Source organism: Suncus etruscus, chromosome 12 (genome assembly GCF_024139225.1).
Source record: "Suncus etruscus isolate mSunEtr1 chromosome 12, mSunEtr1.pri.cur, whole genome shotgun sequence".
Taxonomy (NCBI): domain Eukaryota; kingdom Metazoa; phylum Chordata; class Mammalia; order Eulipotyphla; family Soricidae; genus Suncus; species Suncus etruscus.
In genome coordinates this window covers 61,114,533-61,133,654 of record NC_064859.1, presented here as the reverse complement: position 1 = coordinate 61,133,654, position 19,122 = coordinate 61,114,533, and the positions used below count along the sequence as shown (strand labels likewise).

General features: G+C 40.5%; 2 protein-coding genes across 2 annotated transcripts; both read left to right on the top strand.

Annotated features, from left to right (window-relative positions):
- The first annotated feature begins 796 nt into the window (after positions 1-796).
- Positions 797-3,951, top strand: IL36RN (interleukin 36 receptor antagonist). The gene is made up of 4 exons (XM_049784449.1): positions 797-825; positions 2,739-2,824; positions 3,450-3,577; positions 3,727-3,951. Exons 1-4 carry the CDS (start codon positions 797-799, stop codon positions 3,949-3,951), a joined length of 468 nt encoding a protein of 155 aa, XP_049640406.1.
- Positions 3,952-13,203: 9,252 nt separating this feature from the next.
- On the top strand, positions 13,204-16,013 carry IL1F10 (interleukin 1 family member 10). Its single transcript, XM_049784447.1, has 4 exons — positions 13,204-13,235; positions 15,118-15,203; positions 15,449-15,576; positions 15,801-16,013. Exons 1-4 carry the CDS (start codon positions 13,204-13,206, stop codon positions 16,011-16,013), a joined length of 459 nt encoding a protein of 152 aa, XP_049640404.1.
- The last annotated feature ends 3,109 nt before the right edge of the window (positions 16,014-19,122 follow it).

The window sequence follows — 19,122 nt, the reverse complement described above, 5'->3', positions numbered from 1 at the left end:
GAAGGAAGGAAGGAAGGATGGAAGGGGGGAAAGAAAGGTAGGAAGAGAGAGAAGATAGAAGAAAAGGAAAGAAGAAAAGAAGGAAGGAAGGAAAAAAGAAAGGAAGGAAGAAAAAAGAAAGGGAGGAAGGAAGGGAAGAAAGGGAAGAAGGAAAAAAGATGGAAAAAGGAGATCAGAAAGAAAGGGAGAGAACCAAAAGATGGAGGGCGAGGAGAGAGGGAAGATAGAATGGAGAAAGACTACCCAGATTTGCCTTCCTTGAGAAACTGCTGAACTGCTGCCCTGGGCACTGAGCACCTGAGATCCTGGGACTCAGTGCTCACACAGAGCTGGAAAGCCCCTGGAAGTTCTTCACAGTTTCTAGAAGGAGACTGTCACCAGACCTTCCGCCTGAGAAAGATAATAAACAGCGGGTATATTTGGAGGATCAGGATGATATAAAAATATCATCTTGGAAGCCCAGCTCCTCCCAAGTTGTGCAATTTTAGGCCTCCTCCCTAATTTATTATTAAAAGGAATGATCAAAGGAACTGGCAAACAGCACCTGCTCTGCCAGGAGAAAGCAGCATTCTAAGGTGCTCTTGGAAAATTGATTTCATCCTACTTGACTGTACTAGAACTCTCTTCAGACCCAGCTCTGGAATCCCTATGTTGGCTGTTTGCATGTTGCAGAGCTCAGAAGATTGTTTTCTACAGCCCTGGTAGGGTTTCTGACCCTCAGAAGCTCAGTATCTGTCTCCACTTAAGGTTTTCTCTTATTTCAAAATAGGAAAGTCTGCACTCTAAGAAATCAACGATGGTCCTGAGTGGGGCACTGTGCTTCCGGTGAGTAAGACTCTCTGATTTGGCTGCATCCTTTGAGGGAAGGGAGCAATGGGTAAACCAGTTGTCCAGCCTTTCCTGGCTGGGAGAGGTGTGGCAATTGAAAAGTTGTGGTTCTCACAGTTGGGAAGGGTAGCTGGGAAGTTGGGAATAGTAATTACCTTGGCTTCGAGAGAAGGTCTTAGAGTCTTCAGGCTGGAGTAGGCCTCCTCAGAAGCCTGATGCAAAGGGGGAAGTGAATAAATTATCCAATGTACAGCTGCAACCAGACTGATCCATAATGAGAATGGAAGGAAGATTATTCCTGCTTTCACCACCAACAGTGGCTGGATGTGAATCTAGCCACTATGTGTCCTGATTTCCTTGTAACCCTTTGGGACAAATGACAAGATTCTTTAATCTGTCCACGGGCATAATTGGACCCAGATACTATGTGTCCAGCCACTATGTGTCTCAATTTCCTTGCAGTTCTTTGAAACAAATGACAACAAAACAAGACTCTTTGTTCTGTATGTTTGTCTATTGGCATGATTGAACCCATGCAGTCTGCCATATTCCTGGCTTTTCAACATATCTGAGAATGACTCTGACTTACTAAATCAGAATCTTATACAGTTTTGTCCAGACTGTGTTTAGAGGAACTCTAGCCCTGTGCATTAATTTAAGCATAGGGCTCTTCTTGATTATGTAAATATGGTAAATATAGTTGATCCATGGGCAACAGGTTGGAGTTGCTTTAGTTTGTATATATGCAGATTTTTCTATAAATTTACAAATTTAATAAATATCATATTGCTTTATAAATGCATTATCTTTCTTTTATCTAGCTTTATTTTATTTTATTTATTTGATATTTTGGATTTTGGGCCACACCCAGTGATGCTCTGGGTTTACTCCTGGATATGTGATCAGAAATCACTCCTGACTTGGGGGTGGACCATATGGGACGCCATGGAATCGAACCACGGTTCCTCCTAGGCTAGTGCTTGCAAAGCAGGCACCTACCTCCACTCCAGCCCTATCTTTATTTATTGTAATAGAATAGCATATTAAATACAACATACAAAATATGGATTATTTCACTATGTTAAGGATAGGATTGCTAGCCAAAAACAGGCTATTGGTAGTTAATATTTGAGGGAAGTCTAAATTATATATAAATTTTCAACTCTGGGGTGGGAGATTAGAGATCCTAACAGCTTCAGTCTTCCAAGGTCTTTGCTTTTCATGCTCCCCCAAAGTGGTACAACTCAGCATATTGGTGGCTTTGAAGGAGTCTTATGAAACTGTGTTTAACCAACTTTGAACCATTTTTTACGCAGCATACATTTTCCTATGTAATATCTAGAGGAATTTACTTTCCCCTCATTGTATGTCAAAAAGTCAGCTGAGATCTAGATAGAAAGAAAGTTTGAAAAATAAAATAATTTTAATTTGAAAGAAGCAATTCTTTGTAGGGCTTTATACACAAGAGGAATTAATCAACTTAATAAATAATAAATCAATGCATTTAATTAACTAATGCATCTTTAGGTATTCAACAATGATGAAAAATTAGATGTTTATCAGGAATAGAGTACATTTTAATACAACATCTGAGTCTGACATGGTTACTTGAATCAGAGAATGCCGCTTTTCTACTGTCATACAGCTACATGGTGGCACAGCCAGAACAAAACCCAGACTTTCAATTCAAGCTTCTCTTTCTTTCTGACATAGCACATAGAAGAGATTGGTGATGTAGAAGGTTGGCCAGAATGAAAGAGCAAGCCCAGACTCAGATAGGAGGCTGGGAGGCTTCCAGTGAACAGGGAAGGCTAGTTAAAACGGTTATGGTGCCTGAGGCTGGGCCCCAACAATCTGGAGTTTTCACCTCTCCCATGAATTGAGTTTCCTGTTTTGTCCTGGTGTTTCAGAATGAAAGATGCCGCATTAAAGGTGCTTTATGTGCATGATAACCAACTCTTCGCTGGAGGGCCACACACAGGAAAAGTCATTAAAGGTTAGTAACAAAGCATGAACCTGCTTTTCTAGCTGTCTTGGTCTGAAAGGACTGAGCAGTAATGTGCCTTGGCATAGGTTGAGAACTGAAAATTAACCCCAGATCTGACGTAAGACATAGGACATTTGAAAATCAGGTTCTAAGTAAGTGACAATATTTTTTCAAGAGAAATGCTTTGCCGTTTCCTCATCTTTGGATCCTGTCAGGCATTTGGTTTTCTGGCAGCATGACTGAGGATATACCTGGAGCAGTTTCTCTATGTCTTAGGTCCATATGGGAATGGGTTTCTGCCCTTGTATCTCATGGCCACCCAAAGTGGTGAGACCCTAAGAGCAGGTGGCACTGACTTCAAACTCACTCACTTTGACACCTTCATGACCCCACAGGATAGATTTGCTGAAACTATGAGACTTTGTGTGTATGTGTGTGTGTGTGTGTGTGTGTGTGTGTGTGTGTGTGTGTGTAAAACGGAGAGATAAGAGAGAAAGAAAGAGTGAGAACTCCTCTATAACAGTTCCTACCAGAGGAAAAAATGTGCCATCCCTAAAGATGTGTCTTCTTCCTAAAGAACTGGGGGAGAGGGATGGGCAGGTGATCAAGGCCCCTGCATCTTACCTTTAACTAGGTGAGAAGATCAGTGTTGTCCCCAATCGGTGGCTGGATGCCAAGCTTTCTCCAGTCATCTTGGGTGTCCAAGGAGGGAGCCAGTGCCTATCATGTGGGACAGAGCTGGAACCAACTCTGAAACTGGAGGTGAGTCCATTGGTGATTAGGAATTATTCCCATCTCAAGACAAAACCAACAGATGAGGAATCCACTGAGGTGTCTCTTCTGTAGTCCCAGTACCTATTTTCCCTTCATAGCCCTCCTGTTCCTCACCTGCTATGTCCCTCTGCTCCCAGCCAGTGAACATTATGGAGCTTTACCGTGGGAGCAAGGAATCCAAGAACTTCACCTTCTACCGGCGGGACACCGGGCTCACCTCCAGCTTTGAGTCAGCTGCCTTCCCAGGCTGGTTCCTCTGCACCATGATTGAATCTGACCAGCCTCTCAGACTCACCCAAATCCCAGAGGATGCCAGTTGGGATGACCCCATCACAGACTTCTACTTCCAACAGTGTGACTAGAGTGCTTTTTCTTCCAGAAGCACTGGGCAGGGGGTCAAAAATAGAGACTATATGAACCCCCTTTCTCTCCTATCTGAGACTGGGAGAGAGTACACCCACATTCTTTCTTCTCAGATTGGGAAAATATTTCTGAGAGTTGGGGCTTAGTCCACAATTTTTATCCACTCTCCCTTCTCTGATATTAGGCTGCTGTCCCTTCCCACTTCTGCAGGAGAGGAAAGTCTCAGGAATGGCTCTCACTGAAGGCACAAGGGGTCTAGACATGTCAGAGCATAAAACCTGGGGTAGAATCAGGAACCAGTATGCTGGTTTGCATAGTAAATTAAATTTACATAGTAAATTGCAAGCAAAAAATGTACAAATTACTTAGCTCATCATTTCATTTTAATTTAAAAAATACTATCTGAGAAGGAGAAACAAAGCACTTGCCTTGTATGCAACCAACCTGGATATGATCAGAAATAAGGTAAGGCACTTTTCTTACATGTAATCAACCCAGATGCTTTCTTATCTGTACTAGGATTGATCCCTAAGCTCAGAGCCAAGGATATACTCTGACAACCAATGGGTATGACCCTCAAGCCAAAATGTAAATAAATAAAAATTGAAAATAATGCCTGTATCTTTTGATAGAAAAAAAAGGTCTACAAGAGTTTTCTTTAATTTTAACAACAGCAAGATAGTTTTACTGAAGGTGATTATGGGGTTATTTTTGTTTATCTGTATTTTTACTGCAATGAAGGTAAATTGGAGAATTAAGAAAAACTAACATTTAAGTAAGCATAGTGAAGATTATTTCTGATTGTCCTCAACTTCCCCAGAGTAAAATTTGAATTTCACTGAATCCTTCTGTGTTGGTCAGTAGTAGAGGGAATCAGAGACTAGAAAGCAAGTGACAGGGAGTGTGACTGAACTCTTTTGGGGATGGAAGTTACAAAGAGGGAAAACTCTTCTGTTTGATCAAGGAATAGTCAAAAAAAATAAAAACCTGAAATATCAAGGCATGGGACTTAACCTGCAGACAGCTGCTGTGTTGTTGAATAATACCTTCCTCCTCCCCCAAGGAGAAAATAATTCACATTCATCAGGAAAAAGCTAGATTGTGGCTTTATTTGGAAATCGAGTCTTTCTAGATACACCTCATTAAGAAGAGGTCATGGTGGGTTCGGATAAACACATCTACATTGAATGGTGTCTCTATAAGAAGAGGAGACATCGTCTAGAGACAGAGGAAGAAGGCTGGAGGCTGGAGGCTGATTTAGACAGCAGCAAGGCACAGAGTTATTGGGGCACCATGATTTCTCTGTTGCTTTGCATACTCACTCTGGGGGAAGTCACATACCATGTTGTGAAGAACCTTGTAAAAAGACCGTGTGGTGAAAAAATGAGATCTTTTGCCAAGAGGCACTGGAGAAAATTTGGAAGTCGCTCCTGTCAGGTCTCCAGAGCATGCAGCCCTAGCCTGTAGCTTGATTGCAACCTAATGAAAAAACAATGAGGTTCTGAAGCAGAACCTCCCTGCCAAGCTGCCCTACATACCCATCCCTCAGAAACTGGGTGGAATAATAAATGGGTGCTGATTTAAGTTGCTATGTTTTGGTATTACTTGTTACAATAGAAAACTAATATAGAGATAAAGAAATATGAATGCATTAATTATGATTGTAATATTTTCCACTGTTATTTTCCTTTTAAAATGATCATTTGTTCTATTCCCTCGAATATTCTACTTAAGAACTGATCCAAAAGCTAGAGACATAGTACCAGGGTTAAGAGCACTTCCCTTGCCCACTGATGACCCCACTTCAATTCTAGACACCATATATAGTTTCTCAAGCACCACCAAAGTGATCTCTAAGTACAGAGCAAGGAATAAACCCTGAGTGCCACAGGGTGCTTAACTCTACTCTTTCTCCTCCCAAGTAGCATATCCTGTTCAACTTGTTGAATATTCTGTGCCCAGAAGATTTTTATCTTCATTAATAACCATTGCAATTCTAATCAGGTGAGTTGGAATCTAGGTCTGTGTCCCTACTTACAGCTTGAGGTTGACAGCAAAGACCATAGGAAGGGCTCACATCTGAACTCTCTGGTTAAGAGTCTTCTGAGGAAAGGATGTGGCCAGACCAGAAAGGAATTCCTCTGTAAGGCCTCACTAGCTCCAGCCCAAATACAGTTGATCCACATAGCAACAGCAGAGCTCTTATTATGAGCAGAAGACAAACATGCAAAGAAGACAAACATGAGACTGAGTTTTTATAGACCAATTCAGTCTCTTTACCCACTGGATTCACCATGGCCATTTACTTCTTTCTTTGTTATGGCTCATTTTGGGCCCTTCTTGTCTATTTATGTTTTACCTCTGAAAAGCATTTGCTATGCTGAGATATGTGCTCCTTTCCTTTGACAGGGCTGTCTGCATATCTCTATGCAAATGTCCCTGCATGTGGTACATTGACTCAGGATCTGTGACCTTTAGCATGACCTCAAGATCAGGGTTGTTTCCAAGTGCTTAGCAGCATGCTGGGCAAATGATAGGGATTCAGTGAGGACAGATTGTGGAAACGATTTTTCTATCCTAATACATTTTATTTTCTCTCTTTTACCCATCTACATTGGCTCATGCTTTAGGGAGCCACAGAAATTTTGCCCATTCTTAAAGCTTCCTCTAGTCTCAAGTAATCAATCTATCATTTATTAGATAATAGAGCTTGAGTTCAAGAGTTAGAGTGGATAGAGCATTTGCCTTGCAAGCTGTCAATTCAGGTTCAATACCCCAGAGAGTTCAAAAGGAATTTTCTATGGATGAGTTAACAGTATTCAACTCATATTAACAGAGAAGCAATAGCTTTATCCCTTGGGTTGGTGTCAATATTTGGCCTTGTAGAACAAATTGTGTGTTCATAACGAAGAGTACCACAAGACCAAGATAATAAGGAAATAGACTATGGAATGGAGGGTCTTTATTTTGAAACTGGTTTAAGTATTCAGAGAGCCCCCTAAAGCACCCTAAAGACTGCGTAGTAAAGAATTTTGTGTAATTCCAGACTGTGAATGGAAATTATACATGATCACAAAGCTTTAGATATAATGGCCACACATATTACTAAAGTTTTTCTAAGAGGTGGTGAGGTCTTTGTTTTGAAGATACTGAGGTGAGCATTTTTTCAAGGATGTCATATACCAGGGTTCTCTGGAGACCAGGATGATTTATTTATTTCTAAGAATTAAGATTTTTTCACTCAATGAAGTTTTATTTTCTTGATAACTGCTTGGTCCAAAGAACAGAGAATATGAATTTAATTATATTTTCAATTGTTTGTCACTAGATTCTTAGCAGGATTATTAAAGCTTCTTATCTATAACGACCATGTATTATATGTTTTTGTTACACTGCAGTATAAATGAAAGTAATCCTCTTTGATTGCCTGGTATAATATCCCATTATTTATCCCTTTTCAAAAAGAAGTATCGGAATGGAAGAAAGTGTGAAGAATGATTATTGCCCTTAAAAATATTAGAGGGCCATATATGTAGCTTGGTGTTAAAACATTTTTCTTGATTATGTGAGGCCCTGAATTTGATAGCAGAGTGGGCACATGTGTGCATGCATGTACACACACATTAAAAACCAACAACAAATATATTCCATCTCTACTCATATTTTGTCATCTTTCACTGTAGGCATGTGGGTACTAGACTTCAACATCAAGCCTTTTGTGGAATTTTGTAGATGTCATGAGAAAATTATAATGGATTCTTCAAAATGCTATGCCCAACATTCCATTCATCTTAGGAATATATAGTTGGTTAGCTGTCTGGCTGCTTAGTTGGATAGAAGAATTTGTGGGTATATGAAAAGAAAAGTATGAGAGTGGGTGGGTGGATGTAAGTATGATGGAGGGATAGATAGAAGGATAATTGGGTGGCTGGCTGGCAGGCTAAACTCAACTAAATAGTATTGATTAGAAGCCTAAATATTCTCTACCCTTACCCTGCTCATACTGCACATATAGTTTGCTTCAAAAGTCTAGAAACTAAGGAACCTTCCCAGTCCCAGTGTGGATCTAAAGTCAATGTTTTCTGCACATGTGTTTCTCAGATTTTCTGTCTCACAAACTGAAGCCCAATATTAGAACTGTTAGAACCCATTTTAAAGCAGAAGCTTTCTAAACAGGGTCAGATTCACAATGCTATCTATAAGCCCTCATTCTTACACTGCCATAGTCATCATAGTCTAGCTTAAGATGCCAGAGGTCACTCTGTTCATGGGTCCTTCAGATATCCTCACTCTTGCCTCTTTCACTCCTATATTACCAGAATAAAATGTCATGGCACAATAAGGAGAAGATTATACAAAGATGTCTAATCCAAGAACTGTTTGTCTGAATTCCCAAACCACAATTAACAGTGTCAATGACAGTAGCTACTGGAAGGGTTCAGTGCCTGGCTTATGTTGAAGTTTTATAGGTGACTCTCTCCCCCCACTTAATAAACATTCATTAATGATCCCAACCTTCTTATTATCCATACTGTGCTGAAGACATTATGAAATCCCTAAGCTTGTCTTCCCTATCCTAGAACCAATTATAGATATTGCTGCAGGCTGACCCACCCACTGGATACTATAAACTAAGCAGATGTCCTGAATAAATCAGTTGGAGGTTCCAGCATCCAGGATTTGCAGGTCAGTGGTATTGGGGTAGGGAGGGAGTATTAACTCTTTCTCTTTTTTCTTTCTCCCATCTGTATTGTATAATAGCTTTGATATGCCTCCTGCCTTTACTCTTCCCAGAAAGCTCTCTTGGAAAGCAAAATCCCCTTTCCCTGAAAATTAGTGGGATGTTAAATAAGTCTAAAGGCACATAGAAATAATTTAAGGAGAGAGTAAAGGCTTTAGAATATTTTAAAACATTAATTTTTAGAAAATAAGCTCAGAAGAACTTTTTTTAAACTGTGGTATTCAATAGTGTTTTGGTGGTTTGAGAGAGAGAGAGGGACAAGGAGGGTGTTTCCTCAGAGATGTGCTAACATCAGAAGTCAAAGTAAAACTTAGCAGTTAGAGCCACTCCCTGTGACAGCAAAAGTAGGTTTCTGATTCATTTCACCTTCACTGAGTTTTGTGCAAAATCTAATTATGAATTTGTATGACTTTGCCTAATCCTTTATTCTATTGACAATAAATTGGGTACTTTTCAAGATGGCAAGAAATCCTGGCAGACTAGCTAGTTCTAGAATCCAACCTTGCCCATTTATATTTGCTTTATAGTTTTCTGTGCTGCTCACAAACAACAATGTGTGGTAGGACAGCTGGAAAGAGTTATATGCCATGTTTGTTGTTTTTTTTCTTTACTGAATTTAGAACCTAAATTTATTTTTAATTTTTATTTTTTTAATTTTTATTTTGACCAAAGTGGATTACAAATCTTTCACATTAATATTTTCGGTACATAATGATATTGAATCAGGGGCATTCCCACCACCAATGTTGTCCTCCCTCCACCCCTGTTCCCAGCATGCATCCCATATCCCCCTCCTTTACCCCCCAGCCAGGTTGCTAGTATAAGAGGTCCCCTCTGTGTCTAACATGTTGTAGATTGGGTGTCAATTCTGTTTTGATTTGGTGTTTAAGTCTGATCATGTTTTTATTTCTACTTAATATTCATACAACTATCTGGTCTTGGTACCTTCCATTATTTCCCCCTCAATTTGTGAGGCAAAACAAGATGGTTCAAGTTATGTTGTTCTACTTAAAGAAAAGAAAAAAAATAAAATGGGGCAAAACTTAAACAAGCAAAAAATGGGAGAGGTCCTTCTAGAGGCTATAAATATCAATTTAAGAGAAGAAAGGGAAAAAGGAAAAACATAAGAACAATACTAAAATATTTTAAAATCTCAAACAAAAAACTCAAAAAGCACTGATATGCCATTTTTTATGACTTAAAGAACTTTCTAATTTTTTGAATGGAAACACATATCTCTATGTAGAAAGATCAACAATGTGATAAAGTTTAACAAGAGTCACATCAGGGTACCAACCGTAAAGATTTGTTAAACTCTGAGTCATGTAATCTTAGTTTGATCTGGAAAGAATTTTAGTAACCACCTTCTTTAATGTATTGATTTTGTGGATGCTGAAATTGAATATTGGAAGTTAAATGACATAACCTGATGCATATGAGTTGTTATTGTAAGCTCAGACATAATCAATTTGAAAAAAACTACTCAACCTATAGATATTGATACATATTCAACAACTCGATTATTAATCAATGAATCTTACTGGAAGCAGATCAAAAAGGATAACTGTTGAGGCAGGGAAGTCAAAAATTACTGCATATTCCCATTGGAATTATATAGAATAAATTATTTGCATATAGGGATGATTTGATGCCCATGGAGAAGTGAGATAAACTCATGCAAAGAAATTAGGGCAGATGATGGTGCAATGGGCATTTGCTCTAAATTCTAGAACAGTGAAGGAAGTGGAGAAATAGAAGTTGGAATGTAAGCCCACATATTTCACACAGCTTGAGTTGGACCGAAGGTAGAAAAGTCAAGAATGCATAGTTCCAATTATATTAAAAACAGTAATGTTTTTAAAACATAATTAGAATTTATTGATAAATATGATATAGAATCATGAGAAGTAGGAGCAATTCTGAACAACTTTCTGGGCTTGAATCTTACTGACTAGAGGAAGATTTTGGGCTTCAGAAGCATGAAGTTGAGAGAAGAATTAAGTTGTGAGAAGGAAAGATTAATTTGATCCTAAAATATTTAATTGAGCATGAAGGAAAGGCATTCAAATAGAAGTATCCTGGAGATAAGCTTCTGGGGGTAAAGGAGAATGTTCAGTCTGTGCTTATGGGGTACTAGAGGTGAATTGTAGCTATGATAAAATGGAATTATTAACCCATGGAACCTGATATCATAAAAGAGAAGTGTTTAATATTTTGACTTGTGATTTACAGTCTTAGCAACTCCCTCCTCTCCAAAATGGGAGATGAGAAAATAAGAGCAGTGAACCAAACATCTCAAGAATCAAATTCATGGTAATTAATACTAGTCTCAGAGAAAAACAGATTCCACATCAGTGTTGTGAGAATAACCAGGATTAAACTAGGGTATAGAAACATTGAGAAAGCCAGGACTCTCAAGAAGTGGTGTTTTATCCAAGACAGGTGATAAGGCTGAAGACAGTCCCAGGTTGTATCCATAAAAGGGCATGGGTCCAATTAAAAGCCAACAGGAGACAATAAAGTGGTAAAATTTGGGAGATGGATTGTATGATGTGTTGGAAGAAACCATGGAGATGCTTAATCAAAAGACCACAAGCTCTCTGATGGGTACATAGCCAGATTTTTACCCTCATTACTCCATCACAATCTAACTGGAACTCCAGAGATATCTGATATGGAAGTCTTGAGAAGAAACCCTAGAATTTGGGATTGGGCCAAGGCAGGTCACTTGTGGTGCTCCAAGAAATCTAATAATATTGGCACAGAACTAAATTTCTGCTGGTTACTTGAACCAGTGTGGGAGTGAGTCATAGCGTACCCATCCATTTTCACACAGGGTATTCTACTTAGTGTTCTCTGGCCTTTCTGGGCTTAGAAAATATACTAAGACTCAATAAAATTGAGTCATTAGCAACTTAATTTCACTTAATTTCACATAAGTGCAGAGTCCCAGGTCTCAGCAGACCAAGAGAATCAGAGTATGTATTTTAATAAGGGCTGTTTGGTGACGTATGTGTTCCTTAGACAATGAAAAGAATTGAACAACCCATCAGTCCCCAAGTCTGGACACTCACTGAATTTCTTTATATCCTAACTCTGAGCCTTCAGTGTAGGAAAGAGCACCCACCAAAAATTCTCCAGATGAGGCACGTTTCAAAATCAATACATTTAATTGAACATTTTATTTAAAAAAAAACGAAAAGCTTTACACCACAATATAATCCATATTTAGATAGGAAAAACATGAAGAGTATTTGAAATACACATAACACTATGAACTATAGATAAGAGGTAAAAAGTCTACTATCTTTGCTTCTCTGTGTGTCTCCTGTGGGAAGATTTAAATGAAAAAAATCACATTATTTATAGACTGCACTTATCAACTCATATATTTCAAATATGTTTACATAATAAATAATTTTTTCACAATATCATATGTAATGTATAAATAATTTCCTATATACTAAATTTGTTATAGTCTACTAATGACTGGTCTATACTTGGGCATTTAGATTATTTCCAATAATGGGTCTATTGACAAAAGAATGCAGGGAACCCCTTTATTACAAAATAGTTTGTCAATATGTTATTTTTCTTTAGAGAGAGGAATACAGGAGATATTAAAAATCACATCAAATTTCCATTCATCTCCATTCCCTGTTGTCCTTCATTCTGTCTTCTTAAACTCTCAACATAAAGGGCAGGGTCAGAAAAATGACTTGCCAAGGGAATGAAGTGGCAAATCCAGTACAAAAAGTCTCCTAGTATATAGTTACCCCCTGGAGCTCAGTGTAGCTAAGATGACAGACATGAACTCTTGTCAACAGTACTATCATTCTGTTCTCCCCCACCCCTCTCGAAGTGCTCCTGTCACCTGAACTTTGCTCCTTTCTTCTTGCTTTCCCTTTATCTCCTCATCTTTTAGATTCCGTTTTCTCATCTTTATTTTTTCCTACATTCCCTTCTTACTTGGTAAGAACCCAGTGCACTTCATAATCTCAGTCAGGTCATTCTTGCATTTCACTGTTCTGGGCTCTTCCCCAAATCCTAGCCCTCGTGGACCACTTGGATCTAGGTTTCTTTCAATGCCAAGAAGATTTTCAGCCATATTGGGAAGCAGGGTTTGAGCCTATCTCATCCTTAATATGTTGGCCTAGATTCCATTCTGCCAGAATCTCATCCCTGGGGAGTGTTCCTTGCTAATGATTTTGGGAGAACCTGTTTTCCAGATTCCCAGGGAGAGCTCCAGTGCTCTCAGAGCTTACCTTACTCCCAGATCATTTTCTGAAGGCTCCAAATAAGAAAGAAACAAACAGCTGCCTTCAAGCTGCCATGTGAGGAAATCTGGGCAGGGGGGTCTTCAGGCCAGTTATTGCTAAGAGCTTAGTAGGGTCTCTTGGTTCTGTGATGAAGTTATTGAGGTGGTTATTGGTCCAACTCCACCAACCTTATTTTTATAACAACTCTCTCCCTTACCCTCAGCAAGGACCTGTCACTCCTGACTGCAGAAATGTGCTCCCTACCCATGGCAAGATACTACATGTAAGTCTATCAGAAATTCCCTTTCTCCATGGACGGTCTGGTAAGAAGGATGAGTCAGAGGGATGTGGCTCCTTCTCACCTTAAAAATTTCAGTGTGCCAAGTTTAGTCATAATCATAAGGACACTGACCTTTTTTCCTGAGCTTCTGTATAATGCCAGTCCTACAACCTGAAAAAATCTACAAATGAGCTTCCACTAAATTCTTTTAACAGATCCATCTTTTTGCTGGTCTCTGTGATCTTTTATTAGGCTGGGCCTCAATTTGTCCTGGCCTTGTATCTCAATGCACATTTGTGTCTTTATTTAGAATTTGATTTTTTTTTACTAAATCACCTAGAGTCCTTGAGGAATAAGAAAAAGGATGATAAAAATAGAATAGGGCTGGCCTCTAGGATGCAACTCCTCTGTGAACCTTCCTATCCCACACACAGGTTGCTATTTGGGGCCTGGAAGTTTATCTTGGGGAAGCTGGAGAACACATGAAAAATGCAAATAAATGACAAATCATGTCATCACATTTGGGGTTTTAACTTGAATTCTGGTCTCTGAATTTCTTCTGCAGCTAAGTCCATAGCCCATATATGTTGACTGTCCATAGCCCAAACTTGCTTACTGTCCATTATTCACACATACCGACAGTCCATAATCTGCACATGCTGACTGTCCACAGTACTCATATCCTGACTCTCCACAGCACAAACATGCTGACTATCTATTGCCTATACATGCTGGCTGTCCAGGTTAGATGGATGATGCCAACCCAGGCTCTTTACAGATTTTTATTTCAATAGAACAAGTGTTCCTATTTTAAGCAGTCATTAGCAAAAGGCATTTTAATTAGATGTTAAAGAGATAAAAATCTCCTTGAGGCAGTGCTATTGACCTCAGGTTCTGCTCTCAAAGACAACAAGGTCTCCATAGCCCAAGAGTGGCTGATGGACATCTTTGCAACCAGCAGGACCAGTGAGTGAGGAAGTGCAAGACTTTGATGTTACACCACAGTTTCCTCTCAGTTCCCCCAGCATATATTTATTGTCCCAGGCTGATCATTAAACTATTAAACCTACAACCAACCACAAATGACTGTAATCAGGCCCTGCTCCAGCTTTCTGTGCTCTCCCATGCTTGGCAGTCACCCTGGGGCCTACCCAGCAACACCTGCCCTGAGCAGGCACACTTCCCATTGTGTCGAATTACATTTCTTCTGATTTGCAGGTTTTTTCCTATGAAAAAAGTCTTTAAGATATCCAAAAAACAAACTATGGTTCATGATAAATTCCCTCACTGGAGAGAATAAGCATAATTTTTGTGGAGGGGGAGAGAGAATCTACCAAACAATGCCCAGGATCCACCCCCATGGAGAATAGACTAAATTGGCAATACAAAGTACTGGAACCACCTCCACACCCATAACACAGTGCTTGGAGATCAAACATGTACCCTCCCACATGCAAAGTGCTGTAGCCCTTTGAGCATCTCCCTGGAACTAGAGAAAAAAAATATTCTAAGAATTTAGGGGCAGGTGCAGGAAATATGGAATCACTAGGACATTAACTCAAATGTTTTTCCATGCAGAATTGTAAAGTATTATCTCAGTCAATCTGGCCTATTTTACCCCTCGAGAGTATCTATCAGAAAGCTCTTTCTCCTTTTATGGGAAAATTACTGGGTCCCTTCATTTTCTAGGTAATCATCAGGGTACAGTCATCCAGGAGACCTTTTATAGCCTTTAGACTGATCTGCTCAGGGTGAAACCCAACGATTTACCTATCTAAGGAAAAAACAACCCTGCCAAGGACTAAGTATGGTGATGGGGAGAAAGGGGCTGAGGGCTCAGGATGGCAGAAGGAAGCAGACCATCAGCACTGCCCTCTTGTTCCAGAATCAAGGACACAGACCAGAAGGCTCTGTACATAAGAGGGGACCAGCTTCTGGCCGGAGATCCAGACACGAACAATTTCTGTGCTGGTGAGGAATTTCAGGGACCCGCCCTCCAACTCCTCTTTCCCTCCTGCTCCCCTGACAGGGAAAAGCTGGGAAACTCTCCAAAAGGGGAACATGTCCCTGCATGCAACCCAGCATACACTTCTACCAGCAGGAAGGCTCAGGCCCCATGTGCCCAGGTCCATTCCGTCCTCTAGACTAGAGCCTCAGCCTACAGAAATCTGCTCTCCAGGGTCCCTGATCTCTGGCACTTCTCTCTTTCCATCCAGAGAAAATTTGCGTACTTCCCAACAGAGATCTGGAACGCAGCAAGTTCCCCATTTTCTTGGGGACTCAGGGAGGCAGCCGCTGCCTGGCATGTGTGGAAACAGAAAAGGGGCCTTCCCTTCAGCTGGAGGTGAGAATCTGAATCTCCTGCTGGAGACCCTAAATGTCTTCCTCCTCTACTAGACCCCACCATCTTTCTCTGTATCCAGTGTTGAGCTCCTTGGCCTCTGCAACCTACAGAAAACAGTTTTCTTGGGGAAAGCCCTTCTTTGCCAAATGGTCACATCTTGGGGGTCTCTAGGACTGACAACTCAACCAGCTTCCTTTCTGCAACTGGCTATTTTATCCCTACAGGATGTGAATATCGAGGACCTGTACAAGGGTGGTGAGCAGGCGATGCGTTTCACCTTCTACCAGAGAAGTATAGGCTCAGCCTTCAGGCTTGAAGCTGCTGCCTGGCCAGGCTGGTTCCTTTGCGGCCCAGCCAATGCCCAGGAGCCAATAGGACTCACCAAGGAGACAGAGCCCTCTGCCCGCACTGAGTTTTACTTTGAGCAGAGTCGGTAGGGAAGGGGATGACTGAGTTCAGCTCGGGGCCTTCCAGACCCAACTTAATCTTCTCAGGCTGTATGGTAGATAGAATCAGCTCTCCTCCTGTCTCTCAAGATGCCCAGGCTCTAATAACCAGAACCTGTGAAGCTGTTCGCTCACATTTCCGAAAGTCCATTGCAAGTGTGATCTTGATATGGGGCGACTGTAATGATTGATCCAAGGGATCTATGGATCCAGGGGTCCTCTGTTAGGTAGGTGGGTGGGCAGACATCAGAGAGGAAAAGATGAGATGCTGCTAATGCTAATAGTGCAGGGGGCAGTGAGCCAACAAAGGCTGCTGGTTTCTAGAAGTGGGGAAAGGAGGACAAATTGTTCCTCTAGACTGCCTTTAGTCTCCCTGGCCAGTGAAACCCATTTCAGACTCCAGAACAACAAAACAATAAATTGTATTGTTTGAAACCACTACTACATTTGTGATGATTTGTTATGACAGTAATAAAAAAAATCTGTTGGCCTTTGTGCAAAGTTGTAAATGGGTACTCAAAAGCTTAGCCTTGGTTTCCTCTCCTATACCAGAACTTCTAGAAATAACTAAAGACCATTTGGCAAAAATGGTGGACAATTCTTGGATTTCTTTTCATTTCAATTTAGTTCAAGTCTTAGTACTTCCTTCTCAAGTGCTTCACAAAGAATCATCTAGCTGATGGAATCATTGGTTTTTTGTTGGTTTTGGTGTGAGAAGCAGAGAGCTAGAGGTAGTATGTTTACTCTGGATTAGCTGAGTTCAGGATTCCTATAGAAATTATGAGTTGCAGTAACTCATCACAGTTGTGAATACAAGGCTGAAACTCCAATGAGAGCTTAAAGTTGGACCTGACACTGGTCTTCAGAGCTCAATTCTTCCTCATTTGGCAGAGAATCCATGGTCAGCCTTTGATAGAGCAGATAGCTCTGGGAAGGGGTGTCAGATATGACATTAGCTGCTGGCATTCTTTCTCTCTCATGCAACAACTTAACATCCATTAAAATAATAACTCAGATGTTGGATTATCTTGGACCCCCTGGTGTAATGCCAGGCTACTAAGAGCTATGCACATCTTCATCTCCAACCTTATCAGACCAGCATTTTTATCCCTGTCTAGAAGTGAAATAACTTGCCAAGGTTGCATGGATCACACATTGGAGCTCAAGATATACCTTTCCCAAAGAACCCAATGCCATTCCTCATAGTTTTATTCTGCTATTACTATTTTTCATCACATAATTGATTTTGAAAAAAAAACTCTCAAATATTTTTATAGAAACTGGAATTAGAATAGAAAACAGAACCAAGACATCAGGAAACATAATAGAGTGAGAGAAATAGTAAGCAATCAAACAATATAGAAGGCAAAGGGCAATTTAGGGTGAGGTTACAACTATTCAATGATAATGTTCAAAAGGTATGCAGGGTGAATGCATACTTATTTTTCTGAGAAAGTGACATTTGAACTGAGGCTGAGGAGTATGACTAGGAATGTTCCAAGTAGAAAGGAATTTGGTGTGTCTCAGTGGTGGAGGAAGGTCAGGTAACCTGGAGCCTGGTAAGTGACGGAGAGGGTTAGGAGATAAGTAAGGCCAACCAAGGCAAAGTAAAGACTTTCATATTTGTGTATGTATGTATGTATGTATGTATGTATGTATGTATGTATGTATTTATGGGTTTGGAGTCACACCCAGCAGTAGTAGGGTTTTACTTTTAGGGATCACTCTTGGCAATGCTTGTGAGAGCATATGGGGTACCAGAAGTCATACAAGGTAAGTGTCCTACTTTTTGTACTACTTCTCTAACAATTTTTAATTATTTTAATAAAATTTAAAATAAATACTTGAGTGAGTGAGTACTCCTCAGCAGTGCTGAGGTCCTAGGACAACTCCAAGAATTCTCAACCGGGCCGGAGAGATAGCATGGAGGTATAAGGTGTTTGCCTTGCATGCAGAAGGTTGTTGGTTCGAATCCCAGCATCCCATATGGTCTCCTGAGCCTGCCAGGAGCTATTTCTGAGCATAGAGCCAGGAGTAACCCCTGAGTACCACCGGGTGTGACTCCAAAATAAAACAAAACAAAACAAAAAAAAGAATTCTCAACCTGGCTTTGTGACTTCTGTTGCAGTGCGTGGGTGCTGTAATGCAGATTCAGAATTGCAATGGATCAGTGGTACCTGGGCCAAACCCAGTGGTGGTGGAGGGAGGGTGAGAAATCAGTGTTGGGGATTGAATCCAGGCACTCACACCCAACTACCTGTTCTACCTTTTTGATAGTTTCTCAGACCTTTGTTTGAACTTATTATTTTATTTTCTTTGGCAAAAGTGACATTTGAGCTGAGGCTGAGGAGTAGGTCTAGGAATGTTGTAGGTATCTGCATTTAAAGGAGGTCTTGAGACAGGGTATTTCTTTCTCTTTTTTGAGGGGTGGGGCACACAAGGCAGAGTTCAGGCATTACTCCTGGCTCTGCAACTCCTGACAGTCTTAGAGGACCATATGTATGCTGGGGATCAAACTGAGGTTGGCTGAGTGCAAGGCAGATGCCTTACCTGCTATGCTCCTGGCCCTCAACTTATTCTTACATTCGGTGGAAATAAGCTGAAAGATTTTAAGAGGCACAGGATATATTAAAAAAAAACTGGAGCTCATGTCTGGCATGTGTTGAACCCATAGTGATTCCAAACACTCCATGTCCCCTCAAGTACCACCAAGACTGCTGTGCCAAAGAATCACTGGATGTGGTTCTAGATACCTTTAGGACGAAAAATCCCTTATTCTCCCACTCTCCCCCATCTCCAACAAACACACATACACACACACACATATGCACGCACGCATGCACACACACTACCAAAATAAATCTAAAATATCTCAAAACTGTTTTAAGCAGAAGATAGTGGGGCCTAGTTGCAATAGGGCCAAAGCAATAATTAAACAGGTAGGGCACTTTATTTGCATTTGACTGATACAGTTCAATTCCCAGTGTCCCACATAAGTCCCTTGAGTCATGCTAGGAATGATCCCTGGGTGCAGAGCCAGAAGTAGAGCCTGAGCACAGCCAGGTACGGCCAAAAGAATCATGTCACATGTTATAGTAGT